This window comes from Bombina bombina, unplaced genomic scaffold (assembly GCF_027579735.1).
Source record: "Bombina bombina isolate aBomBom1 unplaced genomic scaffold, aBomBom1.pri scaffold_1234, whole genome shotgun sequence".
Lineage (NCBI taxonomy): Eukaryota > Metazoa > Chordata > Amphibia > Anura > Bombinatoridae > Bombina > Bombina bombina.
The window spans coordinates 1-12517 of NW_026510770.1; the positions used below are offsets into that span (position 1 = coordinate 1).

General features: G+C 43.3%; 1 protein-coding gene across 1 annotated transcript; it reads left to right on the forward strand.

Annotated features, from left to right (window-relative positions):
• Nucleotides 1–2214: 2214 nt before the first annotated feature.
• LOC128643456 (receptor-type tyrosine-protein phosphatase C-like) lies at nt 2215–8339 on the forward strand. The gene is made up of 2 exons (XM_053696305.1): nt 2215–2370; nt 6918–8339. The coding sequence occupies exons 1-2, from the start codon at nt 2356–2358 to the stop codon at nt 7161–7163; spliced, it is 261 nt and encodes an 86-aa protein (XP_053552280.1). The 5' UTR covers nt 2215–2355; the 3' UTR covers nt 7164–8339.
• Nucleotides 8340–12517: the final 4178 nt, after the last annotated feature.

Genomic DNA, 12517 nt, shown 5'->3' on the forward strand with positions numbered 1-12517 from the left:
TCTCCCTCCTCTCTCTCTCTCACATCCCCCTCTCCCCTCCCCTCTCTCTCAAATTCCCCTCTCCTCTCTCTCACATCCCCCTCTCCACTCCTCTCTCTCTCACATCCCTCTCTCCCCTCCTCTCTCTCTCTCACGTCCCCTCTCCCTCCTCTCTCTCCCTCTCTCTCACACACCCCTCTCCCCTCCTCTCTCGCTCTCTATCTCACATCCCCCTCTCCCCTCCTCTTTCTCTCACACCCCCTCTCCCTCTCTCTCCCTCTCTCTCTCACACACACACCCTCTCTCCTCATCTCTCACACACCCCCAACTCCCTTATGTCTCTCTCACATCCCTATCTCCCTTATTTCTCTCTCACATCCCTCTCTCCCCTCCTCTCTCTCTCTCACGTCCCCTCTCCCTCCTCTCTCTCCCTCTCTCTCACACACCCCTCTCCCCTCCTCTCTCGCTCTCTATCTCACATCCCCCTCTCCCCTCCTCTTTCTCTCACACCCCCTCTCCCTCTCTCTCCCTCTCTCTCTCACACACACACCCTCTCTCCTCATCTCTCACACACCCCCAACTCCCTCCTCTCTCTCTCACATCCCCCTCTCCCTCTCCTCTCTCTCTCTCTCTCTCTCTCTCTCTCTCTCTCACACACACACACACATCCCCCCTCTCTCACATCCCCCTCTTCTCTCTCTCACCTCCTCTCTCCCTGCTGTCTTTCTTTCACATCCCTCTCAGTCATCTCTCTCTCATGGCCTCTCTCCCTCCTGTCTCTCTCTCTCACATCCTCCCTCCAGTCTGTCTCTCACCTCCTCTCTCCCTTCTGTCTCTCTCACACATCCCCCTCTCCCTCCTGTCTCTCTTACACATCCCCCTCTCCCTCCTCTCTCGCACTCTCTCCCTCTCTCTCACCCCCCTACTCCCTCCTCTCTTGCACTCTCTCCCTCTCTCTCACCCCCCCACTCCTTCCTCTCTCTCAAATCCCCCTCTCCCTCCTCTCTTGCTCTCTCTCCTCACCCCCTCTCACCTCCTCTCTCTCTGACATCCCCCTCTCCCTACTCTCGCTCTCTCTCCCTCTCTCTCACACACCCTCTCCCTCCTCTCTCTCACATCCCCCTCCCCTCTCTCACACACCCTCTCTTCCTCCTGTCTCTCTCTCTTACATCCCCCTCTCCCTACTATCTCGCTCTCTCTCCCTCTCTCTCACACACCCTCTCCCTCCTCTCTCTTACATCCCCCTCCCCTCTCTCACACATCCTCTCTTCCTCCTGTCTCTCTCTCTTACATCCCCCTCTCCCTTCTCTCTCTCTAACATCTCCCTCTCCCCTCCTCCCTTTCTCACATCCCCTCTCCCCTCCTCTCTCTCCCACATCCCCCTCTCCCTCCTGTCTTCTCTCACATCCCCTCTCCCTCATTTCTCTCTCACATCCTCTCTCCCTCCTCTCTCTCAATCCCCCTCTTCCTCCCCCTCCCTCATGTCTCTCTCACATCCCCCTCTCCCTCATTTATCTCTCATTTATCCTCTCTCCCTCCTCTCTCTCAACCCCCTCTCCCTCCTCCCTCTCTCTCACCCCCCTCTCCACTCTTCTCTCACATCCCCCTCTCCCTCATTTCTCTCTCACATCCTCTCTCCCTCCTCTCTCTCAAACCCCCTCCTCTCTCTCACAACCCCCTCTCCCTCCTTTCTCCCTCCTCTATCTCTCACAATACCCCCTCTCTCTTCTCTCTCACCTCCTCTCTCCCTCCTGTCTTTCTCTCACATCCCTCTCAGTCATCTCTCTCTCTCATGCCCTCTCTCCCTCCTGTCTCTCTCTCACATCCCCCTCTCCCTCCTTTCTCTCTCATCTATCTCTCACATGCCCCTCTCTCTCTTCTCTCTCCTCTCTCTCTCTCTCTCTCTCTCTCTCTCACCTCCTCTCTCCCTCCTGTCTCTCTCTCACATCCCCCTCTCCCTCCTTTCTCCCTCATCTATCTCTCACATGCCCCTCTCTCTCTCTCTTCTCTCTCTTCTCTCTCTCTCACCTCCCCTCTCCCTCCTGTCTCTCTCTCACATCCCCCTCTCTCTCTCTTCTCTCTCTTCTCTCTCTTCTCTCTCTCTCTCTCTCTCTCTCTCACCTCCTCTCTCCCTTCTGTCTCTCTCATACCCTCTCTCCCTCCTATCTCTCTCTCACATCCCCATCTTCCTCTGTTCTGTTTCTCACACCACTCACTGCTCTCTCTCTCACTTTGTTCACTCTCACACCCTTTAGTGATGGGTCCCAGCAGACAGGTACTTTCTGTGGCCTGTGGAACCTTCTGGAAAGCACCAATGTTGAAGGAGTTATTGATGTTTTCCAAACCATAAAAAATCTTCGTAAACAGCGTCCAGGAATGGTCTGCTCGTTTGTAAGTACATTGTCAGTAAGACAATGTGACATATTGTCCTAGCACAGTTATTGTAAAGTGTTTGTGTGTGTGTGTGTGTGTGTGTGTGTGTATATATATATATATACTGTATATGTGTGTGTATGGGTGTATATATATATATATATAGTAAATCAAAAATGTATGTAGACGATTAAATATGCTCAAAACACAGTAAAACTTGACAGTAATGTGTATCAGTGGCAAGCAAAAATAGAGAAATACTTAATATCTACAATATTAGAATGATAATTGAAATTTTCACCAATAAGCTGCCTAGGATGTGTTGTGTTATCTCACATGAAGCCTGCCCTGTTTAGGGCTCCTACCTTCCAGCTACGGGTATAGCATACACTGCCTTGAACATTAAACGGAACACACTTTGCTCCCCAGAGTCAAAATGATCCTCCGGGAACTAAGCAGGGTCCGCCTTGAATTTGTCCCCCAGTTTGCCAGTGCGGTAGTTATACAGGCTGAAATGCTTCCTCTTTTCAGCAGCAAAAATGATGATCCATATCCACTGTAGTATGCTGTATGTTCATACCAGTAACAGCTCTCTCAAAAACAGCCTGCTCACCTGACCGCTGAGTACCTGCATCAAACAAGCTCCAGCCCAGTTCAGCAGGAAAGGAAAACGTCCGGTGTATAAGGATAAGTTTCAAAGCATATTCAAAGAACAAACCAGCATGAATCCTTGGTGCTGTTAAAATGAAGCTTTATTTTACCAATTTAAAAGTTTAGCCAGAAGTGTCTGACATGTTTCGGCGTGAGTGCCTGAATTAAGCATGTCAGACATTTCTGGCTAAACTTTTAAATTGGTAAAATAAAGCTTCATTTTAACAGCACCAAGGATTCATGCCGGTTTGTTCTTTGATTATATATATATGTGTGTGTGTGTATGTGTATATATATATATATATATATATATATATATATATATATATATATATATATATATATATATATGTATATATATATATATATATATATATATATATATATATATATATATATATATATATATATATATATATATACAGGGAGTGCAGAATTATTAGGCAAGTTGTATTTTTGAGGATTAATTTTATTATTGAACAACAACCATGTTCTCAATGAACCCAAAAAACTCATTAATATCAAAGCTGAATAGTTTTGGAAGTAGTTTTTAGTTTGTTTTTAGTTATAGCTATTTTAGGGGGATATCTGTGTGTGCAGGTGACTATTACTGTGCATAATTATTAGGCAACTTAACAAAAAACAAATATATACCCATTTAAATTATTTATTTTTACCAGTGAAACCAATATAACATCTCAACATTCACAAATATACATTTCTGACATTCAAAAACAAAACAAAAACAAATCAGTGACCAATATAGCCACCTTTCTTTGCAAGGACACTCAAAAGCCTGAAATCCATGGATTCTGTCAGTGTTTTGATGTGTTCACCATCAACATTGAGTGCAGCAGCAACCACAGCCTCCCAGACACTGTTCAGAGAGGTGTACTGTTTTCCCTCCTTGTAAATCTCACATTTGATGATGGACCACAGGTTCTCAATGGGGTTCAGATCAGGTGAACAAGGAGGCCATGTCATTAGATTTTCTTCTTTTATACCCTTTCTTGCCAGCCACGCTGGGGAGTACTTGGACGCGTGTGATGGAGCATTGTCCTGCATGAAAATCATGTTTTTCTTGAAGGATGCAGACTTCTTCCTGTACCACTGCTTGAAGAAGGTGTCTTCCAGAAACTGGCAGTAGGACTGGGAGTTGAGCTTGACTCCATCCTCAACCCGAAAAGGCCCCACAAGCTCATCTTTGATGATACCAGCACAAACCAGTACTCCACCTCCACCTTGCTGGCGTCTGAGTCGGACTGGAGCTCTCTGCCCTTTACCAATCCAGCCACGGGCCCATCCATCTGGCCCATCAAGACTCTCATTTCATCAGTCCATAAAACCTTAGAAAAATCAGTCTGGAGATATTTCTTGGCCCAGTCTTGACGTTTCAGCTTGTGTGTCTTGTTCAGTGGTGGTCGTCTTTCAGCCTTTCTTATCTTGGCCATGTCTCTGAGTATTGCACACCTTGTGCTTTTGGGCACTCCAGTGATGTTGCAGCTCTGAAATATGGCCAAACTGGTGGCAAGTGGCATCTTGGCAGCTGCACGCTTGACTTTTCTCAGTTCATGGGCAGTTATTTTGCGCCTTGGTTTTTCCACACGCTTCTTGCGACCCTGTTGACTATTTTGAATGAAACGCTTGATTGTTCGATGATCACGCTTCAGAAGCTTTGCAATTTTAAGAGTGCTGCATCCCTCTGCAAGATATCTCACTATTTTTGACTTTTCTGAGCCTGCCAAGTCCTTCTTTTGACCCATTTTGCCAAAGGAAAGGAAGTTGCCTAATAATTATGCACACCTGATATAGGGTGTTGATGTCATTAGACCACACCCCTTCTCATTACAGAAATGCACATCACCTAATATGCTTAATTGGTAGTAGGCTTTCAAGCCTATACAGCTTGGAGTAAGACAACATGCATAAAGAGGATGATGTGGTCAAAATACTCATTTGCCTAATAATGCTGCACTCCCTGTATATATATACACACAGAGAGAAATGCACTCACAGGAACGAACAACCAGCTCAATACCATTGTTAGCCTGTTCTATGGCGATTTACCACCTGGGTGCAACTTCTTTTAGCCCAGCAATGCTTTTCACCGAGTAGAACTTTCCTGTAGTATATCAGTCTGATCCCGCCTATTACGGTCAGTCCAGCACCGAAATACCAGGCAATTCCTCTCTGAACAAGGAACAAAGCAACCCCAGATGATCGTTTCGGCCTTCATTGGGCCTCGTCAGTGAGGTGTAGCAGTATTCCTCTAAGCACACTGAGCAAGGAGTCCACGTCTGGTTTCCCCTTTTTCCCATAGGGAGACTAAATACACACAGAGAGAAATGCACTCACAAGAATGAACAACCAGCTCAATACCATTGTTAGCCTGTTCTATGGCGATTTACCACCTGGGTGCAACTTCTTTTAGCCCAGCAATGCTTTTCACCGAGTAGAAGTTTCCTGTAGTATATCAGTCTGATCCCGCCTATTACGGTCAGTCCAGCACCGAAATACCAGGCAATTCCTCTCTGAACAAGGAACAAAGCAACCCTAGACGATCGTTTCGGCCTTCATTGGGCCTCGTCAGTGAGGTGTAGCAGTATTCCTCTAAGCACACTGAGCAAGGAGTCCACGTCTGGTTTCCCCTTTTTCCCATAGGGAGACTAAATACACACAGAGAGAAATGCACTCACAGGAACGAACAACCAGCTCAATACCATTGTTAGCCTGTTCTATGGCGATTTACCACCTGGGTGCAACTTCTTTTAGCCCAGCAATGCTTTTCACCGAGTAGAACTTTCCTGTAGTATATCAGTCTGATCCCGCCTATTACGGTCAGTCCAGCACCGAAATACCAGGCAATTCCTCTCTGAACAAGGAACAAAGCAACCCCAGACGATCGTTTCGGCCTTCATTGGGCCTCGTCAGTGAGGTGTAGCAGTAGGCCGAAACGATCGTCTGGGGTTGCTTTGTTCCTTGTTCAGAGAGGAATTGCCTGGTATTTCGGTGCTGGACTGACCGTAATAGGCGGGATCAGACTGATATACTACAGGAAAGTTCTACTCTGTGAAAAGCATTGCTGGGCTAAAAGAAGTTGCACCCAGGTGGTAAATCGCCATAGAACAGTATAACAATGGTATTGAGCTGGTTGTTCGTTCCTGTGAGTGCATTTCTCTCTGTGTGTATATATATATATGTGTGTGTGTATGTGTGTATATATATATATGTGTGTGTGTATGTGTGTATATATATATATATATATATATATATATATGTGTGTGTATATATCTATATATTTACAGATATAAACACATACTTATGTATACACATATATACACACATACACATATATAGACATATACATAATAACATTTCCCAGCCAAATACCTTGCCATATACCATATCCATTTTAACCCTTATAAAACATTTTTATTAATATTTATAACAAATATTTTTATCAGAAAGTTTATATGTGAGGTTCTTTTAACCTTTACACTTTACGCTAAATCCTCAGGAGCGCTAATCCCTTGAGTGTATATTTGGTTTGTGTTCGAGCACAACTGTTTACTTTCAACCTATAATATGTGCGCTAGTTAGTGCTGTTGCGATATTGCTTATCGTGTCCCACGCTAACGTCAGCTCACCACTTGTAGTCTAGCCCATTGTTGGTTGCGGACTGTATTGCCCCTGGGCTGCCAAGCTCTGCTCTAACACATAGGAGCAAATTCTTTTTGCAATTTTATGTTTTTTTAATCGTCAAATCACTAAACCTAGAAAATGTGTGATGCAAGCATTTCCTATAATCTTCTTTCAGTAACAAACATTATTAAAGGATCTGTACTATAGTTCAGTAAGTCTTGAATGACCACAAGATGATAATTAATGAATTAATTTTTATTGTTATGTTTCAGGAGCATTACCAATTCCTTTACAATATTATTGCCAGTACAGTGCCGGCACAGAATGGACAGGTCAAAAAAGCCAGACAACAAGAGGACAAAGTAGAGATTCAGAAGGAATTACAGAAAAATGTCCCAGAGTCCAAAGAGTCAGAAGCTGCCCCTGAAGATCAATCCAAATCAAGCGAGGATGAAGCTACCGCTAATGGCCCGTCCGCTGCACCATTCACAGAAGTGTCTTTGAGAATAGATGAGTGACAGGAGCAGTCAGGACAAAAGTGGACTTATAAGGATTTGCAAACAGAAGGACTTTGCAAAGAGCAGTATAGATACAGGACAGTTGTATAACGCAGAGATATGTGTGTGATACACAAATGTGCTCATCTAGTTCAAGGTGTGATTCCAACATCCAACAAACAGAGCATTTAAAGCAGGAATACTCTGCACCGCGTGGGCGTACTGTGCCCATTTGATGTAATGTGCAGTGTCACGTGTGACCTTGCAAACAATTATATTGCTGCTTTAAGATACACAAATATATTTAGTCATCTCTGTAGCATATTCCTCTGCTCTCTGTAAATATCCACATTCTGGGGCATATCCAGTATAGATTTATTTGCAGGCTATAATTTCAGTTAATGACCTCATCAGAAATGTTAAGGGCCGCCCACTAGGAGCTGAGCTGTACAATCATATGATTAATTAGAATCTTCTAGTGAGAATATTAACAGGGTACCAGCGTCTGGCAAACAAATATAATCTCACTGACCCAAAACCTTTTGCACTGATAAGTGAAAAAATGTATTAATGGGAATCTTGCTGTTAAGAAGATCAAATGATTTGCCTCCCCTTTAATATGACACTTTACATGTCAATGTAATTATTATGTTAGCCCTGCATGGGACAGTCACTTAAAGGGACATTAAACTAATAACACATAGTAGCATGAAAAAGCACTGTTTTGCAAATGAAATTATTTAAAAATAATAGCACAATTTACAGTTTTGCAAACCAAGAGCAGTTTAGGGATATACGCCTTAAAAAGCCTGATAAAACCCATGTTTCTGGTTTCTTTTGCTGTGGCCAGTTAAAGGCTCCAATCTAAATAATCCCTGGGTAGCATGTTGCTTTGTCATTTCAAGTATGATGGAGGCACTGCAGACTCTTCGGAGGGAGTGGAACAAGCACACGTTTCAGAGGTATTTTACAGCAAAAATAGACAAAATAAGTAAGGAATGTAAATTTCAATGTTGTTTTATTTTCCCCAAATTAAACATTTTAACTGTTGAAGGTTTATGTCCCTTTAAGGCATGTCACTCTGCGTCTAATAGGATAAAATGACCCAAAAACTACTGCTAAAGTTTCTGGAAGAACTTGTTTAAATAATGGCCAAAATTATTTAATAATGGAAAATAAAAATATGATTTCCTTTTAGTTCACAGCACATCCTGTACGTTATTTATTGTCTGATTCATTTGCCATAGTACTTGATTACATAATAACGCTCAAAGCCCAGACATAAATGCCTGAATTATTCATGCAGATGTGAATATCTCAGGATTATAATCCAGGAAGTGTTAAAGGCAGCAAAAAATAAATAAATCTACAGCTGTTTTTATATTTAAAGGGACAAAAAAACCAATTTTTTTCTTTGATGATTCAGATAGAGCATGCAATTTTAAGCAACTTTCTAATTTACTCCTATTATCATTTTTTCTTCGTTCTTTTGCTATTTTTATTTAAAAAGCAGGAATGTGATGCATAGGAGCCGGCCCATTTTTGGTTGAGAACCTGGGTTATGCTTGCTTATTGGTGGGTAAATGTAAGCCTCCAATAAGCAAGCGCTATCTATGGTGCTGAACCTAAAATAGGCTGGCTGCTAAGATTTACATTCCAGCTTTTAAAATAAAGATAGCAAGAGAACGAAGAAAAATTGATATTAGGAGTAAATTAGAAAGTTGGTTAAAATTTCATGCTCTGGGGCCCATTTATTAAGCTCCGTATGGAGCTTGAAGGGCCGTGCTTCTGGTGAGTCTTCAGACTCGCCAGAAACACAAGTTATGGATCTGCGGTCTAAAGACCACTGCTCCATAACCTGTCCGCCTGCTCTGAAGAGGCGGACAGACATCGCCGCAATTCAATCCGATCAAATACGATCAGGATGATTGACACCCCCCTGCTAGCGGCAGATTGATCGCGAATCTGCAGGGGGCGGCGTTGCACCAGTAGTTCACAGGAGCTGCTGGTGCAATGCTGAATGAGGAGAGCGTATTCCAAAAGGTCTGTATTCCAAAAGGTCTGTATTCCAAAAGGTCTGTATTCCGAAAGGTCTGTATTCCGAAAGGTCTGTATTCCGAAAGGTCTGTCGACATGATGCCAGTGCTGATCGGATCATGTCCGACGGGCCTTTCATAAATAGGCTCCTCTATCTGAATCATGAATGAAAACATTTGGGCTCAGTGTCCCTTTAAGAATAAAATAAAAAAGGGCCACTATTTATGCTAGCTCTGCACAAGGATTTAGTGTAAATATGTTTATTTGTGTAGAACTAAATACATCATTATTGTTAACGTACATAGATCTGAAGAAGACTCAGTCTACACTTTTTATATTCACAGCTCACAGGCTCCGTCATTTTTAGCTTTTTAATGATTTGCTCATTTCTATAAGCAACACAACCACGTCTGACACTGTATATACATTTAATATTGGTCTGCAAGTTATATTCTGCCAGATTTGCTATAAGAATAGTAAGAATAAGGATGAGAATAGATATAAATGGAAATGTTAACATAATGACGGTTTGGAGCAGGGGACATAAAATAAAAGAGTATTAACGGCAATAATCTTTGAAATGTGTAACTGGAGATTTTTATTATTTAAGGTGGTTTTGTAAAGATAGTATACGCAGATGTTTTAAATAAAATTCTATTTGCTTTATCGTATATTGTGTAATCTACACCTGTACTTGCATAAAGATCAGGTAGCTTATGGCTAGTAGATAACAGCTCCTATCTCTATATTAAACAGACAGTAGTGCAGGGTCAAGAATATAATGAATTAGAGCATGTCCTTTTCTTTAATATTATGGCCCTTTAAGGAACTTGTGTATATAAGTGTCCACAAAGTGGGAATAAAGAGTTTGAGTCAACAACAACACAAGGAAGATAAAGGTCACAATAGGAGAAAGTGTGATACTTAGGTCATTGGAAGAATGAAGGGGAATATATATTGGGGCCGATTTATCATGGCCGGAATGTGGCCAAATCCCCCTGTTTCCGCACGAGCCTTCAGGCTTGCCAGAAACAGCAGTTATGAAACAGCGATCTTAAGACCGTGGCTCCTTAACTAGTCTGCTGCCTCTGAGGCTGCGAACATCAATCCACCCAATCTCATATGATCGGGTTGATTGACACCCCCTGGTAGCGGTCGATTGGTCGCAAATCTGCAGGGGGTGGCATTGCACAAGCAGTTCACTAGAACTGCTCGTGCAATGTTAAATGCCGGCAGTGTATGCTGTCGGCATTTAGCGATGCAGGGCGGACATGATTCGCTATAGCGTATCATGTCTGCCTGGGGTATAATAAATCTACCCCATGGGGTCATTTGTAAAATAAAAGGGAGACTGCTGCTTACAAGGATTGACATGGGAGGGACATTAGAGGCTCCACCCCTGCTTATAATGTCAGTGAGCTGTACACATGCAGTTTGGTAATTATGTATTTATCTAATAACTCTGACTCCTGTCATTTTGTTGGAAATATATTTTATGCCAATTAGGTTCCTCCTTTTAGGGTCTGCTATTAGCTGAAGTCCTCCCTCCCTATTACCTCCTCCTGTAAGAAGGGACCTTAACACCTTTTATTTGACACAATGGGTAGATTTACCAAAGGTCGAGCGCGCATTATACGCTGTAGCAAATGATATCCGCTGGATCTCGCTGAATGCGAACAGCGTACGCTGTCGGCATTTAACATTGCACAAGCATTTCCGGTGAAATGCTTGTGCAGTGCCGCCCCCTACTCACTCACGGCCAATAGGCTGCTAGCAGGGGCTGTCAATCATTCCGATCATATCGGGATGATTTCAGTCCTCCACCTAAAAGATGGTGGAGAAGTTAAGGAGCAGCGGTCTTACAACCGCTGCTTTTTAACTTCCGTTTCTGGCAGACCAGAAACGATGGGGCGTTGATGCAGCACATGCTGCTTAATAAATCGACCCCTGTACCGTGCTTCCCTCTTTGGTAATAAATGTTTTGCATGGGCTTTATAAATCTCATATACTGAATGTTGTTTCATAGCAGAACAAATGACAAAACATGACATACTGGCCTCTATTTATCAAGGTCTGTCGGACCTGATCCGACAGTGCGGATCAGGTCCGACAGACCTCGCTGAATGCGGCGAGCGATACGCTCGCCGTATTCAGCATTGCACCAGCAGCTCACAAGAGCTGTTGGTGCAACGCCGCCCCCTGCAGACTCGCGGCCAATGGGCCGCCAGCAGGGGGGTGTCAATCAACCCGATCGTACTCGATAGGGTTGATTTAATGCGATGTCTGTCCGCCTGCTCAGAGCAGGTGTACAGGTTATGGAGCAGCGGTCTTTGTGACCGCTGCTTCATAACTGCTGTTTCTGGCGAGCCTACAGGCTCGCCAGAAACACCGGGCATCAAGTTCCATTCGGAGCTTGATAAATATGCCCCTCAGGCTAGTGTGCATATCTCTGTCATTGCTATAGAGAGATTTAACTAATTCCAAGCCAAATACAACTGCACGACAACGGTGGTCTAATACAGGGGGTTAATAGACAGACAGATAACAACAGTGGTCTAATACAGGGGGTTAATAAACAGACAGATAACAACAGTGGTCTAATACAGGGGTTAATAAACAGACAGATAACAACGATGGTCTAATACAGGGGGTTAATAAACAGACAGATAACAACAGTGGTCTAATACAGGGGTTAATAAACAGACAGATAACAACAGTGGTCTAATACAGGGGGTTAATAAACAGACAGATAACAACAGTGGTCTAATACAGGGGTTAATAAACAGGCAGATGACAACGATGGTCTAATACAGGGGGTTAATAAACAAACAGATGACAACGGGGTTCTAATACAGGGGTTAATAAACAGACAGATGACAACAGTGGTCTAATACAAGGGGGTTAATAAACAGACAGATGACAACAGTGGTCTAATACAGGGGTTAATAAACAGGCAGATAAGAACGGTGGTCTAATAGAGAGGTTAATAAACAGGCAGATGACAATGGTGGTCTAATACAGGGGTTAATAAACAGGCAAATAAGAACGGTGGTCTAATAGAGAGGTTAATAAACAGGCAGATGACAACGGTGGTCTAATACAGGGGTTAATAAACTGACAGAGGACAACGGTGGTCTTATACAGGGGTTAATAAACTGACAGAGGACAACGGTGGTCTAATACAGGGGTTAATAAACAGGCAGATAACAACGGTGGTCTAATACAAGGGGGTTAATAGACAAACAGATGACAACGGTGGTCTAATACAGGGGTTAATAAACAGATGACAACGGTGGTCTAATACAGGGGGTTAATAGACAGACAGATGCCAATGGTGG